At 43.3% G+C, this 18,615-nt stretch overlaps 1 protein-coding gene and 1 long non-coding RNA gene across 3 annotated transcripts in view; one reads left to right on the top strand and one right to left on the bottom strand.

Annotated features, from left to right (window-relative positions):
- SHQ1 (SHQ1, H/ACA ribonucleoprotein assembly factor) overlaps positions 1–18,615 on the top strand; it is a 104,157-nt gene that overhangs the window by 41,031 nt on the left and 44,511 nt on the right. For both annotated transcript variants that reach the window (XM_005885070.2, XM_005885071.2), the window contains one exon: positions 1,869–1,981. In XM_005885070.2, coding sequence (XP_005885132.1) covers positions 1,869–1,981 — 113 coding nt within the window. The remainder of the gene's footprint in view (positions 1–1,868; positions 1,982–18,615) is intronic.
- The window catches only part of LOC106724557, an 18,017-nt gene continuing 8,691 nt past the window's right edge, over positions 9,290–18,615 (bottom strand). The window contains exons 2-3 of the long non-coding RNA XR_001360387.1: positions 14,395–14,400; positions 9,290–9,373 (exon numbers count right to left, since the gene is read on the bottom strand). This is a non-coding gene — a long non-coding RNA (uncharacterized LOC106724557). The remainder of the gene's footprint in view (positions 9,374–14,394; positions 14,401–18,615) is intronic.

Here is an 18,615-nt window from a genome sequence, read left to right as displayed (position 1 = left end):
GTGCACGATCAGGGCCCTGGAGGGACGCGGGAGGTTGGCCAGCTGGAGAGGGACCATGGGAGGGCTCCAGGGCATGTCCGGCCCGTTCCGGCTAATGAAAAGAAAGGAGGATTTTACCAAGTTTCCTATCTACCTACTCCAGGACTTTTGTGAGGATCAAATGAGATGAGGCACGGGAAAATGATTCAATTTGTTTAACCGGCCCGTTCCGGCTAATGAAAAGAAAACAGGATTTTACCAAGTTTCCTATCTACCTACTCCAGGACTTTTGTGAGGATCAAATGAGATGAGGCACGGGAAAATGATTCAGACATTTGTTTAAAGTGTGAAATGTTTGCATCTGACTATAAAGCAGATCATGTTCATGAAGAAACAGCAAGGAGGGAGAGGAAGCCGGGCGTTGCTATGTTACATCATTACCTGGCACCCACAGCAACTGTTTCCTGGCTGGGCTGGGCTGTGGGCCACATTTTGCGTCATGGGGTCCCGGCAGCATTAGCTGCTATTTGGTGGGGTGTCGCTCTGGGGTGGTGGCAGGGCCTGTGTCCCACTTGGGGGAAGCCAAGTGTTGCTTTGTGGGAGCCAGGTCTGCAGTGCCAGTGCATGTCACAGTAGCTCCTGCGTTGAATGTCTTCCCCCTGTTGGTCAGTGTGCATCATAGCAACCAGTCAGATGGTCGGACACTTAGCATATTAGCCTTTTATATATATAGACTAGAGGCCTGATGCACCGAATTTGTGCACTTGGGGGGTGTTTCTCAGCTCAGCCTGCGCCCTCTCACAGTCTGGGAGCCCTCGGGGGATGTCCGACTGAAGGCTTAGGCATGGGGAGTGGGCCAAAACCATCAGTTGGACATCCTTAGCGCTGCCACGGAGGTGGGAAAGGCTCCCACCACTACTGCTGCACTCACCACTCTCGATCCCTGCTTCTGGCTGAGCAGTGCTCCCCTGGTGGTCAGTGCGCATCATAGCAACTGTTTTTCCCCTGCTGTTTGGTCGATTTGCTTATTAACCTTTTATTATATAGGACTAGAGGCCTGATGCACGAAATTCATGCAAGAGTAGACCTTTCTTCCCCCGGCTGCCTGCACCAGCTTCCCTCTGGCACCCTAGACCCAGGCTTCCTTCCAGCTGCCAGCAGGCACTCGAGACCTGGGCCATCACCCGGGACCCGGGCTTCGCTCCGGCTGCCAGCAGGCACCCGGGACCGGGGCTTCCCTCACAGCCCCGGCTTTGTCTAGAACAGTGGTTCTCAACCTTCCTAATGTCGCGACCCTTTAATACAGTTCCTCATGTTGTGGTGACCCCCAATTTCATTGTTACAAATTGAACATAATTAAAGCGTAGTGATTAATCACAAAAACAATATGTAATTATATATGTGTTTTCCGATGGTCTTAGGAGACCCCTGTGAAATGGTCGTTCGACCCCCAAAGGGGTCGCGACCCACAGGTTGAGAACCGCTGGGCTAGAAGGACATCCAGAAGGGAGTCCGGTCTAATTAGCATATTACGCTTTTATTATTATAGATGTTTTTAATAAAACTTTCAGATCTCTAATAGTAAATGGGGAATTATGGAGAATTAATTGTTCTGCTAGCTTACAGGGCTTTGTTGCATTCTGTTTTTTTAAGCTTATATAGCCTTAATATATCTTTAAAAGTTCGTTGTAAGGATTAAATCAGATAATTTTTGCTTGGCAAGTAGTAGGTGTTTAAGAAACATTTGCTGGATTTGAATCAAAATGTCACAGGTAGTATCATAGCTTACTGATCAATTAGATTCTTCCTGTGTTTTGACAATTTGTATAAAATTAGACTTGCCAGTGCTAAAATAAGAGATAGCAATTATTTTTTCTTGGTGTCCTTAGGATGAATTCAGTGACGTCATTGATATTAAGGATCCAGATTTTACTCCTGCAGCTGAACACAGGCAGAAACGCCTGGCTGCTGAGCTGGCCAAATTTGATCCTGATCATTATCTGTGAGTATTGAGTTTTTTGAGGATTAAATAATTTGCTTGACATTTGTTTATAAATTTTGAGTGTCTTTTTAACTATGTTAGGTATGTGCTTTTTGGATTCTGGAAATTATTGAAGGCTTAAAGCCTTAATTGACATCTGAATTAACTTACCACTGTAAAAACCTTTGTGATGTTTGTAGAATGTTGCTTCTTAGCAGTTCATTCTAGCAGAGAGCTCTTCTAACATGCTTCTTTGAGATTTTTCTCTCCAGGCTTAAAAATAGAACACTGAATCCGAACATAGTTGCACTTTAAGTAGGCTTTTTGTTGTGATTAATGGTGTTGATGAATTTAAATCTACATTTACTGCATTTCTTGGCTGATCCATGGTTTTCCTAACACTTTCATCCACTAGCACCAGTATCTAGTTTCAAATTAATAAATAATTACTTTTTATAATTAATAGATAGGTAAATAATCACTTGAGGAGAGACTGTGATGTGTCCCATTTGTTATGATAGCAACACTTCTTCCAAGGAAGCAAGTGTTATCTGGCCTTTGTGTAGCTGGGTTCTCCTACTCTAAGTTGATTCAGCCCTCAATTATTATTCTTCCTAAGCTCTGGGCCAACAACTTCTGTTATATATTCAGCTATCATCTTATATTATTCTTATCTATATACTAGAGGCCCAGTGCATGAAACTTGACTGAACGGCGGAACGACCAATTGCTATGATGCACACTGACCACCAGGGGGCAAACACTCAATGCAGGAGCTGCCCCCAGCCCGCAGGCCCCAGCCCAGCCAAGGCGGGTGCCAGCGGGGGCTCCCCAATTGCCCCGCTGGTCACCCCACAGATTGACCCTGATCACTGGCCAGGCCTAGGGATCCTACCTGTTCGCGAGTTTCATGCACCGGGCCTCTAGTAGGATATAAAACCTTAAGTGACTATTCGACTGGTAGCTATGACACGCATTGACCACCAGGGGGCAGATGCTCCAACTGGTGGGTTAGCTTGCTGCCGGGGTCCAGCTGATCGGGACTGGGCGAGACAGGCCGGACACGCCCTGAGGCCCTCCTGCAGTCCCTCCCCAGCTGGCCAACCTCCCGCAGTCCCCCCCCAGCCCCGATCGTGCACCAGTGGGGTCTCTTGGCCTGGCCTGCGCCCTCTCGCAATCCGGGATCTCTTGCAGGTATCTATATATATAAAAGCCTAAGTGACTGTTTGACTGTTCGACCGGTAGCTATGATGCACACTGACCACCAGGGGGCAGATGCTCAGCACACAGGCATGGAAACATGGAACAGACGGATGAATCTCAGAGGGAAAGCGGGAGGGTAGGGAGAGATTAACCAAAGACCTTATATGCATACTAGAGGCCCGATGCACGGATTCCTAAACCAGTGGGGTCCCTCGGCGTAGCCTGCGGGGATGGGGCCAAAACTGGCAGTACAATGCCGCCTGCTGCTCCTGCTTATCCCGGCCCTGCTGCGCTTGCTGCCGCCATGAGTTGGTAGGCTTGCTGCCACTCTGCTGCGGTCTCTGGGCTGCAGCAGCCAGCCGTGAGCCCTGTGTCTGGCGCCCATTGGTCAGCTGAGCTTTGCTCCCGCTGTGGGAGTGCACGGATCACCAGGAGGCAGCTCCTGTGTTGAGCATCTGCTCCCTGGTGGTCAGTGCGCATCATAGTGACCGGTCGACCAGTCGTTCAGTTGCTTAGGATTTTATATATATAGACTAGAGGCCCGGTGCACGAAATTCATGCATGGGGTGGGGGGGCCGGTCCCTCAGCCTGACCTGCACCCTCTCCAATCTGGAAGCCCTCAGGGTATGTCCTACTGGCAGCTTGGGCCCGCTCCTCATGGTTCTCTGCTCTGTGCAGGGCCTGCCTGCTCCACACCATGGCAATGGGCAAGCAGGCCCTGCTGGGTGCTGCCTGCTGGCCGCACTTGGCTCCTAGGCTCACGTTGCTGGGGTGACGCCGCCAGTGTCCTGCCCTGGCCACTATGGACGCCGCCATCTTTGTCATGGAGTGACAGTTAATTTGCATATTACTCTTTTATTAGATAGGACTAGAGGCCCAGGGTCCCTTTGCCTGGCCTGCAGGGATAGGGCTGAATCCGGCCTGGTGCATAGATTCGTGCACTGGTGGGATCCCTCAGCCTGTCCTGTGGGGATCAGGCTGAAACCAGCAGGTCAGCGTCCCCCAAGGGGTCCAGGATTGCGAGAGGGCGCAGGCTAGGCCGAGGGACCCCACTGGTGCACGATCAGGGCCCTGGAGGGACGCGGGAGGTTGGCCAGCTGGAGAGGGACCATGGGAGGGCTCCAGGGCATGTCCGGCCCGTCTCGCTCAGTCCCGATTGGCCGGACGCCAGCAGCAAGCTCACCTACCGGTCGTATCTTCTGCCCTCTGGTGGTCAGTGCACATCATAGCGAGCGGTTAAGTGGCCTTAGAATATCATTAGCATATTATGCTTTGATTGGTTGAACAGCCAACTGGTCGAACGGACACTTAGCATATAAGCTTCTATTATATAGGACTAGAGGCCCGGTGCACAAAAATTTGTGCACTCGGGGTGGGGGGGTCCCTCAGCCCGGCCTGTGCCCTCTCGCAGTCTGGGACCCCTCGGAGGATGTCCACCTGCTGGCTTAGGCCCGCTCCCTGGGGGATAGGGCCTAAGCTGCATTCAGAGATCCCTCTGGGTCAATTTGCATATTACCCTTTTATTATATAGGATGTTGAATAATAGCGATGAGAATGGACATCCTTGTCTTGTTCCTGACCTTAAAGAAAAAGCTTTCATTGTTTCACCATTGAGTATAATATTAGCTGAGGGTTTGTCATTAATGACCTTCATTATGTTGAGGTACTTTCCTTCTATACATACACTCTTTTATTGAGTGAATCATGAATGGATGTTGTATCTTGTCTATTGCTTTTTCACTATCTGTTGATATGAGCATATGATTTTTATCCTTTATTTTGTTAATGTGTATTACATGGATCAGTTTGTGTATGCTGCAACATCCTGTGCCCCTGTTAGTATTTTGTTTAGGACTTGTGCATCTGTGTTCATCAGAGATATTGGTCTTTAATTTTCTTTCTGTGTGTTACCCTTGCCAGGCTTTATGTCCTAAAATGAATTCGTAAGTATTGCTGCTGCTTCAGCTTTTTGGAAGAGTTTGAGAAGAATAGTTATTAAATCTTCCAGTGCCTGGTAGAATTCACTAGTAAAGCCATCTGGTCCTCGACTTTTGCTTCATGGGGGGGGGGGGCTTTAATGGTTGTTTTAATTTTCTCACTGTTGACTGGTCTATTTAGATTTCCCAGGTCTTCATGATTTAGTCTAGGAAGGTTATATATTTCTACAAAGTTGTCCATTTCTTTAGGTTATTGAATTTGGAAGCATTTAGCCTTTCATAGTATTGTATAGTCCTTTGTATTTCTGTGGTGTCTGTTGTAACTTTTCCTCTTTTATTTCTGATATTGTTTGAGTCTATTCACTATTCTGATATTAGTGAGTCTAGCCAGAGGTTTGTCAATTTTACTAATCTTTAAGAACCAGCTCTTTGTTGCATTAATTTTTTTCAATTGTCTTTTTGTTTTCTATTTTGTTTAAATCCACTCTAATTTTTAATATTTCCTTCCTTCTACTGATTTTGGGCCTTGTTTTTTCTTTTTATAGTTCTTCAAAGTGAAACGTTACATTGTTTATTTGAGATTTTTATTGTTTCTTAAGGAAGGCCTGTAATAATACAAACTTCCCTCTTATTACTGCTTTTGCTGTAACCTCAAAATTTTGCTACGTCTTATTGTTATTCTATATTTCTGTATTTGTCTTTTGATCTTTTATTTCTTCTTTGACCCAGTCCCTGTTTAGTAGCATGTGTTTTTCTTTAATCCTTACCCAAGAATATGCTTATTGATTTTAGAGAGAAGGGGTGGAGAGGAAGAGGGAGAGAAAGAGAGATACATTGATGTGAAAGAGAACATTGATTGATTGCCTTCTGTATGTGCCCCAATCAGGGATTGAAACTGCAACCTAGGTATGTGACCTGACTGGGAATTGAGCCCACGATCTTTCTGTATGTGGGACAATGCTCCATGCAACTGAGCCACACTGACCAGGGCAGCAGCATGTTGTTTAATCTTCACCAATTTCTACTTTTTTCCCACTTTCTTCTTTCAATATATTTCTAATTTGAAAGCATTGTGGTTGGAGAATGTGTGTGATATGATTTCAGTCTTCTGAGGCTAGTTTTGTGTCCAACATATGGTATATCCTTGAAAATGTTCTATGTGCATTAGAGGAGAATATATAATCTGGTTTTCTGGGATGAAAAGCTCTTCGATTATCTCCAGTTCTAGTGTGTTATTTAATGTCAACATTTCCTTATTTATTTTGTTAGAATGATCTATCCATTGCTGTGAATGGGATATTTAAGTTCTCCACTATAATTGTGTTTTTGTCAGTTTTTCCCTTTAGTTTTGTTAGTAGTTGCTTTATATATTTAGGTGTTTAATACGTATATTGAAAAGTGTTGTCTTCTTGATTTATTATTCCTCGCTCTATAAAATGTTCATCTTTGTCTCTTCTTTCCTTTTTATCTTGAAATCTATTTTTTAGATATAAGTGTAGCTAGAGTCACTTTTCTTTGGAGTATTGTTTTCCACCTCAAATCACTTTGAATCTTTGTTTGTCCTTGCAACTGACGTGTGTCTCCTGAAAGCAGCATGTAGATGGGTTTTGTGTTTTGATTCAACCCTCTACTCTGTGCCTTTTAATTGGTGAGTTAAGTTGTTTTGCATTTACGGTGACTATTGATATATAAGCATTTTCTATAGCCATTTTATTTTTTGTTTTCTGTCATCTGTCTTTATTCCATTTTTTCTTGTATTTCTGTCTTTTTATTTTTGGTTTGGTGTTATTCTATGATTTTTATGTTATGTATCTCAGTTCTAGACTTTATTTCATGGTTATAATTAGGTTCATGTAAAAGAAAGTTTCATATATACACTGTCCTTTTCCTTTTGTGCATCTTATCTCCATTTCCCTGTGCAAATTCAGACCTTTACCTCCTTCCCTTTTATGTTTTAGTTGTCACAAATTATCCCTTTCTATGTTGTGAGTTCATTTCTCAATTGCAGGAGCTGTTGTCTTTTTAAATGTTTTTTACCTCTCTTAACCTTTATGTTATATTTGAGTCTATATTATCATGTTCTGAATAAGGGTTGCTATTTCCTACTTTTGTTTCTCTGTTAGTCATCTTACTCATAGTTTTGTATTCTCTTATCTTTTGTTTTAGGTAGAATGCCCTTCAGTGTTTCCTGTAATGCAGGTCTTCTGGTGGTAAATTCCCTCAGCTCCTGTGTGCCTGGAAAAGTCTTCATTTTTCCTTTATATTTAAAAGATATCTTTGCTGGATGTATTATTCTTGGCTGGTGAATTTTTTTTTAATAATTTGAATATTTGATTCCAATCTTTTCTAGCTTGTAGGATTTCTAGTGAAAAAACAAAACAAAACCATGATGATAATTTAGTGGGATTTCTAGTGTGGGTTACCATCTTTTATTTCCTGGATGCCTTGAGAATTCTTTCTTTGACATTAATTTTTGACAGTTTTAATATATTGTTCTTTGGAAGGCCTTTTGGATTGAGATAATTAGATATTCTGTTTGCTTCTTAGATTTGAGGTTCCAGTTTGTTCCATAGGTTTTTTAAGTTCTCATTGATTATTTGTTTGAATAGGTGGTTTATTCCCTTCCCCTTTCTTATCCTTCTGTAATACACATTGTTCTTATATTGCTCTTTCTGATGGAGTCAAATAGTTCTCCTAGAGCTCTTCCTTATTCTCTTCCCTTCCCTTCCATTTCCTTCCCTTCCCTTCCTTTCTTTTCTCTTCCCTTCCCTTCCCTTCCCTTCCCTTCCCTTCCCTTCCCTTCCCTTCTCTTCAAGTCCCTTTCTTTTCCATGCACATCATTTCTGGATTTTTATCTTTAATATTTCTAATTCTTTCCTCCTTCAGGTCAGCTCTATTTCTTCATTTCCAGAGTTTCTATTTATTTTTTTTAAGTTTCACTATCTTTGATCAGGTACTCCTTTTATTCATTGATTTTATTTCTGAGTTGATTAAACTGCCTTTTAGAGTTTTCTTAGATCGCAACTGATATTTTTTTTAGAACTCCAGTCTTGGATTCTATATTTTCAAAACAAAATTATCCTTATTGTTGGAAGTATACAATGGGTCCGAGGCTACCTGTCACTACATGAGCCAAATTAAGTAAGGACAGGGTTGAATCTATAGAATGATTTGGGTTGTATAGACATTTTAATGATGTTAATTCTACCAATTCATGAGCATGCTATATTCTTCTTCCTCTGTCTCTTTTTTCAATGTCCTATAGTTTTTTGAGTATAGGTCTTTTTACCTTTTTGGTTAAGTTTATTCCAAAGTATCTTATTTTTTTTGTTGCACTGGTAAATGGTATTTCTTTTAATTTCTCTTTCTGAGAATACATTATTAGTGTATAAAAAAGCATTGGTTTCTGGGTGTTAATTTTGGATCCTGCTACATTGCCAAATTCATGTATTAAATCTAGTAGCTTCCTGGTGGAGTCTTTAGGGTTTTCCATATACAATATCATGTCATCTATATATATAAAAATCTAAGCGACCGGAACGATCGGTCACTATGATGTGCGCTGACCATCGGGGAAGACATTCAATGCAGGTGCTGCCCCCAGCCCGCAGGCCCTGATAGCCAATGGGGCCTGCCAACCAACTTCCTGGTTTTTCCCCCCCGGCCGGCAGGCCCCAATTTCCTGATTGGGGTTGGGCCCTCAGGCTGGCACGGGGAACTGGGAGTGGGTGGCGGCGGAAACGGCCCCTTTCCCAGGGGGGCCGAGGGCCAGCTCCTTCCTCGGCGCCGGTGGCCAACCTCCCAGGTCCCTCCCCCAACTCTCCCCCGGGCCGGCAGGCTCTGATCAGCTGCCAACCACCTGCCGTGGTGGCGGTTGGCCCCTCAACCTGGCTCGCAGGCCCCGATCACCTGATTGGGGCCTGCTGGCCATCCTCCCAGTCCCTCACCCCCAGCCAGCAGGTCCCGATCGCCTGATTAGGGCCGGGCCCTAGACTGGGACGGGGAACCGGGGGTGGATAGTGGCGGATGCGGGTGGCGAGGGAAGGGGGGGAGGCGGGGAACCTGATCGGCCCTGATCGCTGGCCAGGCCTAGGGACCCCACCCGTGCATGAATTTCGTGCACCGGGACTCTAGTCTGTAAATAATGACAGTTTTACTTCTTTCTTTCCAATTTAGATGCCTTTCATTCTTTCTTGTAGTGTGATTTCTGTGGCTAGGATTTCCCATATTATGTTGCATAAGAGTGGTAAAAGCAGACATCCCTGTCTTGTTCCTGTTCTTAGGGGAAATGGTTTTAGTTTTTGCTTGGTAGAACTCCCCTGTAAAGCCATCTGGACCAGGGCTTTTGTTTGCTGGCAGATTTTTTATTGCTGCCTCAATTCCTTTGGTAGTTATTGACCTATTCAGGTTTTTTTATGCTTCTTGATTGACTTTTGGGAGCTTGTATTTTTCTAAAAATGTGTCCATTTCATATAGGTTGTCCATTTTGTACTGTTTTTTTTTTTTTTGTCTCTATGTTGTTTATCTCCACTCTGTTCTTTATTATTTCCTTCATTCTGTTTACTCTGGGCGTTTCTTGTTGCTCCCTTTCTAACTCTTTGAGTTGTAGTGTTAGATAATTTATTACCATTTGTTCTTGTTTTTTGAGATAGGCCTGTAGAGTTATGAACTTCCCTCTCAAGACTGCTTTCACTGTGTCCCATAGATTTTGGATTGTTGTGTTTTCATTGTCATTTGTTGCCAGGATGCTTTTTATTTCTTCTTTGATCTCTTTGGTAACCCAGTCATTATTTGGTAACCCAGTCATAGAATGCTATTTAGCCTCCAGGTGTTTGATTTTTTAAATTGTTTTTATTGTAATTGATTTCCAGTTTTATGCCATTGTGATCTGAGAAGAATCTTGAAATGATTTCTATCTTTTTAAATTTGAAGAGAGTTTGCCTGTGTCCCAATATGTGGTCTATCTTTGAAAATGACTTGTGTTCACTTGAGAAGAATGTATATTCTGTGGCTTTGGGGTGAAATGTTCTGAAGATGTTAATTAATTCCATCTGATCTAGTGAGTAATTTGGGATTGATGTTTCTTTGCTGACTTTTTGTTTAGAAGATTTGTCCAGTGATATTAGTGGGGTATTAAAGTCCCCTACTATGACTGTATTGTTGTCAATCTCTCCCTTGATATCCTCCAGAAGTTTTTTTTATGTATTTGGGTGCTCCTGTATTGGGTGCATATATATTTACCAGAGTTATATCTTTTTCTTGAATTGCTCCCTCTAGTATTATGAAGTGACCTTCCTTATCTCTTGTTATGGCCTTCACTTTGAGGTCTAATTTGTCAGATATAAGTATTGCTGCCCCAGCTTTTTTTTTTTTCCATTTCCATTTGCCGGAAAACCTTTTCCCATCCCTTCACCATCAGTCTGTGTGAGTCCTTTGTTCTGAGGTGGGTTTCCTGTAGACAGCAGATATATGGATCATGTTTTCTTATCCACTCATCTACCCTATGTTTTTTGATTGGGGCATTTGATCCATTTACATTTAAAGTTATTATTGATAGGTACTTGTTTGTCACCATTTTTATTCTTTTTGCCTGTGTTCCTTCTTCCCTTCCTGTTTCTTCTTTTTATAGCAGCCCCTTTAGCATTTCTTGCCTTCCTGGTTTGGAGGTAATAAACTCCCTTAGTCCTTTTTTCGTCTGTGAAGCTCCTGACTTCACCCTCAACTTTGATTGATAGCCTTGCTGGATACAGTATTATTGGATTTAGCCCCTTGTTTTGCATGACTTTATATATTTCATTCCATTCCATTCTCTTGTGGCCTGATGTGTTTCTGTTGAAAAGTCAGTTGATATTCTAATGGGAGATCCCTTGTAGGTAACTTTCTGTCTGTCTCTGGCAGCCTTTAAGATTCTTACTTTGTTGTTGGTGTTTGCCAATTTAATTATGATGTTTCTTGGTGTCGGTCTTTTGGGTTCATCTTATTTGGGACTCTGTGAGCTTCTTAGACTTGTGTGAGTTTTTTCTTCCCTATATCAGGGAAGTTTTCTGTCATTATCTCTTCAAACAGGTTTTCTATTCCGTGTTCAGTTTCCTCTCCTTCTGGCACCCCGATGATGCAGATGTTGTTTTATTTTATGTTGTCCCAGAGTTCCCTTAGGCTCTCGTCCTGTTTTTTAAGTTTTTTTTCTAGATGCTGCTCTGCTCGCGTCTTTTCCCCTACCTTGTCTTCTAGCTCACTGATGCAGTACTCCGCTTCTTGTAGTCTACTGTTAATGCTTTCTATTGAGCTCTTTATTGCAGCGATGTCATTTTTTATTTCTTCTTGGTTCTTCATTTTCTCTTGGTTCTTACACATATTGTTGAATTTGTCTTCCATCCTTTTCAGCGACTTTATGACCATTTCTCTGAATTCTTTCTCTGACATATTGCTTGCCTCCATTTCGTTTACTTCCTTTTCTGGTGATTCCTCCTTGTCTTTCATATGTAGGCTGTTTCTGTGTCTCCCTGTGATCGCTCCTCTCCAGGTGTCTGGTTATGTAGCTTTCTCTCTCCTGCATTGATTTAAAGGCACAAGATACAACACAAGAAGACACAACACACTGGGCACTAAACACAAATGTATTCACAATACTAATAACCCCAAATAAAGGTGACCATCAGGGAAAAGAAAAGTAGGGGATAGAAAAGAGTGCAAAAATGATATTGAGAAAAGGAGAAAATGTAAGAGAGAAAAGAAAGAGAAGAAAAAAGAAGGGGAAAAATATGTATACTAGAGGACCAGTGTGCATGAAATCGTGCGTGAGTAGCTTACTTCCGCTTGCCTCAGCTTCCCGCCCCGCTCTCCGCCGCTTGTAGCTCGCTGCCCCGCCATCCGCTGCTCATATCTCTCCGCTGCTTGTAACTCACTGCCCTGCCCTCTGCTGCTCATAGCCCTCTGCTGCTCGTGGCCTTCCTCCACTCGTAGCCCTCAGCCGCTTGTAGCTCTCCACTGCTAGCAGTTCACACCCCTCCCCGCCCACCACGAGAGGCGCTGCTCATAGGCCGGGGGGGGGGGGGGGGGGGGGAGGTGCTCAATGCACCTCCTGGTGACTGGTCTTTGGTCGTTACAGCGTTATAACCACTGGGTTTTTATTATATAGATGGGGAGAAAACTCTAATCAAACAACAACTAATCCAAAAAATGCAAACAACAAACACCCAGAGATAAATGCAAACTATAAACAACAACTAATCCAAAATGTGTAAACTACAAACACCCAAACAACAAACACCCAGAGGAATCTGAGGAGGCAAAGCTTTCTCTAGGCGATATCTGATCTTTCTGTCCACTGATTGCCTCACCAGCCATGTTTAATTTGCCAATTCCAGGTGGGTGTTATTCAATTCAGCTGTTTCTTCTATCTGCTTTGTGAGAAGGTGCAGGGCTCGTTTGCATATTCGCGCCACTTTGTCTCCCCCTGGACAGACTTTTTAGGCTCCCGCAGCCAGGGAGACTGGAGTCTCGGTGTTCCTGGATTCGCAGCTGAGGCAGCTGGTCCCAGGGTGTTGTGGTTGTAGGATCCTGGGAGGTATCCAAGGTCTCCCTGGTTGAAGCTAAGGCTGGGTTTCCAATCACAGCCACTCTCCCCTTCACGATGGCGTGGTCTCTGTGGCAGAGTCGGCTGCTCCGGGAGAGGTTTCAGCAGCAGTAGAGGCTGCCCGGCCAGGGGAGCCTGGTCCGCTAGTCCCCATCAGTTCCTTGGAATATAGCTGTCCCTCACTCACAAATACAGACACTCACCGCACGTCCACGCACTCTCCTTTCGCACTCTCACACTATCTTGCAGCCTGCTGTCCTGTAGGCAGCCATCTTGGATCCCCCAGTTTTTCTGTATTCTAGTTGTAATTCCAGTTTGGTCCTGGGAGCTTGTCTGTGCAGCATCCATTTACTCTGCCACCATCTTTTTAAAAAATATATATTTCTTTATTGATTTCATAGAGGAAGGAAGGAGAGAGAGATAAAAACATCAATGATGAGAGAGAATCATTGATTGGCTGCCTCCTGCACGCCCCCCATGGGGGATCAAGCCTGCAACCCAGGCATGTGCCCTTGGCCGGAATCAAACCTGGGACCCTTCAATCCGCAGGCTGACGCTCTATCCACTGAGCCAAGCCGGGCAGGGCTCTGCCACCATTTTTCATCTCCTCGGATTATCCTTGTTTTTTAAAATCCTTTGTGGTAATATCTGGATGCCAGCATATGTTTCCGTCCTCCCCCTATATTTTGTAGTTCAGTAGAATTCTGGGCACATAGATGATCCATTTATTATTTTTGGTTATCTGTTTCTTGCCATTTATAATATCTTTTGGGTCTTATTTTTACATTAAAGTAATGTTGAAGGCATCTTGAGACATTTTTTCTAGTCCTTCTTTTGTTTATTTTAGCTAAGTTTTTATATTTCTCTTGCTGAGAGTGTGCTTTTTTTCCTTCCCTGAAAAATTGTGTTTTAATTGTTGGTATATTTTTTGCTTCAACTAGGTAATAAAAATCTTGCCTGTTTCCTCTCTTGGGAGAAAGTAAAATAATTTAGTCAACATTTAAATATGTGCGAGATAAGAAAAGGGACAAAAATGATCAAATAGCGTTTGGCGTCCCACTTTAAATTGTAATTTTCAGTGCTAAAATTTATTAAAGAAGATGGTATGCTGATCAGGCTTCTGGATTTGTTGAGAACTCAGGACAAGTAGTAATTAGGAGGCTGAGAAGAGGATCATCTACTTCCAAAAGGGTCTCTATTCAAAACACCTTGCTTAGGGAAAAGCATTAAAATGCAACTTCATTTACTTATTTTTTCATGTACGCACTTATTTGTTCAGTAACTATTTTTCGAATGAACTTTGTGCCGGGCAGTTTGACAGATAGCAAGGAGCATGTGGTGACTATGACGAGGTCGCTGCACTCACGGGGCTTGCATTTAGTGGGGAAGTACACAGTATTCCAATTGTGATTAAGTGCCAGGTTAAGGTTAAGAGAGCAACTGGGCTTGGTACTACGTTTTCTATTTCAAACATGTCCAAATTGAACTCATCATTTTACGTTTAAAAACTTCCTGAAATTTCTCCATGGTAGAGAGCCTCATTTTTCACGTTAGTCACCCAGGTTAGGAATCTGGGATTCATCTTTGACTTTTTTTGTATCCCACACTTCCAGTCCATCCTGAAGTTATATCACTCATCTCTACTATTTCCTTTACTCCGTCTATTTCTGACCTTCATTTGTGTCCTCCTTATTGTGGCAGTCTCCTTGTTGCCTAACTGATATCTCTTCCTCCAGCCTGAAATTCTGCAAGTCCATCAACTATAAAACCAGCAGTACAATAGCTTATGTACCAAAAATGAAAACCTGCCTTAAACTCTTAATGGGTTCTCCTTTGCTTAAAGCATAAGCTTTTTCATCCAATGGTCTTGGCGCCAATTCAGTGCCAACAGGAATCCCCAATATGTGGCTCATTGAAAAAGGAAACTTTATTCATTGCAAACAGCTCAATTATGATACAGCAGAGCTATGAAAACAGCACAGCTGTGAGGTGGCCCTGGGGTGAGGTGGCGGCCTGGTCTCTCTCTCCAGCTAGACAGCTCTGCTCTGCTCCTTGCTGGTCTTCTTTGCTCTGCTGTGTGCTGGTCTGCTTTGCCCTACAGTGGTCTGCTCAGTTTTGTGCCAGTCTGCTGTTGCGAGACATCTTCAGTATTTCAGCTATAGCCAGGGAAATGCAGTCTTTGGTGGAAAAGGAAATTGCACTCTCAGAACCAGAGGGGAGCTGAAATATAGACACAATTCCGCCCCCCCTCCCCCGCCCCCAGTCCCTGATTGGTCCATCTTCTGCACATGAGGGCTCCAAATCTTTGCAGTTTGATTGGTCCAAAAGACACTGTCCTGAATTTTCAGAATGGAGATGCTCTGATTGGTCAGTGAAGAAGTTGAAAGCTCCAATTGGAAGGAAAAACCTCAGTCCTATTGGCTGAAATAGGATTCCAGGAACTCCTTTATAAGGGCTGGCTGAGATGTCTGGAGCACAGTGTAGGAGACAGGTAGTTATGCAGGCTTCTCTGTGAAGTGCCATTTGCATGAGAGGCCCAAGTAGAAATGGCTGCTAGACTCTGGTTGTTTTTAGTTTCTTGTTTTTTAAATTTGAGCCCAGTTAGCCACTGGGAGCCCTTTTTAGTAATTTTCTTCTTTCTCAGGGTCCACAGCTTCTAACTTCTTATAATGTCGTATAAAGTTCTTGGTGATCTGGCCCTGCCCCTCCTTGCCCACCTTTTATACTGTAACAGTAATGAATATTTGCATTTCTCCACCCATACCTCTTCTCACACACTTTGTTCTCATGGTATCCCTTCGCAAGCTGTTTTCTCCCTTGTCCATCCTACCTGAATTACTTTTATCTGTAAAGACTGGGCTTAGTTGTCACTCTCTGGTCCCTCTCTCCCAGACTGTTAGGGGAAGCTCTCCTCAGGGCTTCTGTTATAGCTCATCTTGTTTTTACAACATTCTGTTTGTGTGTGTGTGTGGTACCTATTAGCACGTTAAGCGCCAGCCTGTTTTGTCTTCCGGACGGAAAGTATAGTGTCAGTCACCGGTGAGTGACTGGGTGCTTAATGTGTTAATTGTGAAGTCCTGAAGGGCAGGGAGTGAGTGTTGCCAATCTTTATCTTTCTGATTGGCATGCATGTAGAGGGTACTTGGTGAATGCTTATTGAATTTAATGCATTTAAAATAATTTATTCTGGAAAGTAGACTATTAGCCTCAGATCTGTTCACGAACTCTTAAATCATGAACACTATAAAAACCATCACAGTTAAATTACTAAAACTATATTAGTGATGTTTTACCCCCAATAATCACATAAATATTCTGAAATTTTGGGGTGGGGGAAAGGAGAAAGGGGGCATGGAGGTGGCAGAGATACTGTTTCACGGATCCAGTAATTAATTAATTAATTAATTAATTATTATTTTTTTACGATTTTTCTCCTAGGGAAAAAAACAGCATTTTTCAGATGGGCTGTTCTACCTTTGCAGTAAATGTCCTTGGTGCTCCAGTCTCCAAGGCCCTTTTTGCTTCCCCTGACATTTTTCCGGGGCAATTCTGGCCTTTTCTTTGGCCTCCTTAACTGTCCCATGTGTCTCTCTGGAGCAGCAGACTGTTGGACAGGTCTCTGTGTGTCCTGAAAGGACAGCTCAGGCTCAGCCTATTCCATGCAGAAGTCATTGTCTCTCTCCTGTCATGTTTGTTAGCATCCTGTGTTCCTGTCTCAACAAAGGTCATCGTTGTCCACTGTATTGTCAAGGCCCAAATCCTGGGCATGGGTTTTGACTCCTGCCTCCCTTGACTCCTACATCCTGAGGATTCTAGATTCTAACTATATGTCAGACTTATACACTTTCCGCCTGCCCACAGCCACGGTTGTATTTAAGGCCACCATTATTTCTGTTCCTTCAGGTCTCTCTAAACCAGTGGTTCTCAACCTATGGGTCGTGACCCCTTTGGGGATCGAACGACCCTTTCACAGGGGTTGCCTAAGACCATCGGAAAACACATATATAATTACATATTGTTTTTGTGATTAATCACTATGCTTTAATTATGCTCAATTTGTAACAATGAAAATACATCCTGCATATCAGATACTTACATTAGGATTCATAACAGTAGCAAAATTACAGTTATGAAGTAGCAACGAAAATAATTTTATGGTTGGGGGTCACCACAACATGAGGAACTATATTAAAGGGTCGCAGCATTAGGAAGGTTGAGAACCACTGCTCTAAACCATTTTCTAGGTGGCAGTGAGAGTGATGTTTTAGTCCCCCAAATGCAAAAGCTTTTAAGTACTCAGTTGATCTTAGTACTCTAGATTTTTTAACATGGCTTACAAGGTCATTGTCACCACAATCCATTATTTTCAGCTATTCTCAACATTTTTTTCTTAAATGTGTCTTCTTGTTTCCTAGCCTTTGCTAGCTATTCTTTCAGCCCAGATTATTTTCTTCTACCTCTCTTAACTGGTTAACTGTTAATTACTATTCAGCTGTTGGCTTAGATATTATTTGCTTCAGCGGCCTTGCCTGCATCCCACCTTCGTTTTGCTATAACATTTATCATAGCACTTATGCTGAGTTATAGTTGTTTGACTCTCCTGGGAGACTGCAGGTACCGTGAAGGCCAGGATTTCCTGTGTCTTGTTAGCCATGTAACATGTCAGCTATGTAGCAGTGCCCAGCATGGAGCTTGGAACAGGGCACAAAGTTAGTACTTTTGTTGACTTATTTAGCATTTTAGCCACTTTAATTATTTATCTTTTTTGAAGTTCATTTCCTAGAAAAAGTTTGCATTCTGATTAGTGGATGTAAGTCTGTAATAAACATCAATTCAAAAGAGTATTTCTTCACTTTATTTAAAAAAATTTAATTAGAGTTGATATTTAATATTAAATTAGTTTTAGGTGTACGATATAGTGGTTAGACACTTATACAATTTACAAAATGACCCCTCCCCCATAAGTCTAGTACCCACTTGACACCATACATGGTTATTGTAGTATTAATGACTAGATTCCCTATGCTATACTTTATATCCCTGTGACTATTTTGTAACTGTTTTGTACTTCTTAATTCCTTTACCATTTTCACCCACCCCCTATTCACATCTGGCAACCATCAATTTGAATTTTTCTTCACTTTAAAAAGAAATGGTCAAAAGAGGGAAGTGCCACTCAGCCAGAAGCCCTGAGCCAGGCTCACATCCCCCGAGGGAGGGCTTCCTGACTGTGAGAGGGCAAAGGCCAGGCTGAGGGACACCCCCCCTGTCAAAAATACAACTAAAAGACAAAACGGACATCATCCAGAACCACAGGAAGGCTGGCTGAGTGGAAATTCTACAACTAGAAGGAAAGAGAAAAGCACACTGAGACTCAGAGGAGGTGTGGAAGTAAAGTGCAGCGGTACGGAGGCACGCAAGGAAAGGGCTGGCAACTGAGGATGCGGTTGTCTTTTTCAATCGGGAGGGAGACACAAGCTCCCAATGGCTCTGAAAGCCAGTACCAGGCGAGTCTCTGGGGACCCAGACTCATAACGGGAGAAACTGGACTGTCTGGCATTGGGCAGAACTCAAGGGCAGTGTTCTCTCAGAGGTGCTGGCAGCGATTACCAGGACACTGAGACCAGGGGCAGGACTGAGGTTCAGCCATAGCTGTTTGCTCCACTCTGTTGATCCCCTGAGACCCCGCCCCACCCAAGCTGTGGCAGAGGCTTTTGCATATGAATGCCCTGGCCCTTTGCAATCTAAAATTATCTAACAAACTGCAGCTGGGCCAGAGAGACCCAGAACATCGAAAAGAAGGACCAAGGCCCCACAGCAGCTTGCATTGCTTCACAGCTGGGCCTCATCTGGGCACCTCCAAACCCCAAACAAAGAAGAGGAATCTGCAGATCTCTCCGTAGCTCCTGCTGGGTAGCCTCAGGTAGAGGCTAAATTAG

Source organism: Myotis brandtii, unplaced genomic scaffold (assembly GCF_000412655.1).
Source record: "Myotis brandtii unplaced genomic scaffold, ASM41265v1 scaffold89, whole genome shotgun sequence".
In the NCBI taxonomy this organism is placed as follows: Eukaryota; Metazoa; Chordata; class Mammalia; order Chiroptera; family Vespertilionidae; genus Myotis; species Myotis brandtii.
Note: the sequence above shows the minus strand (reverse complement) of the source record. Positions and strands in the feature narration are given on the sequence as shown.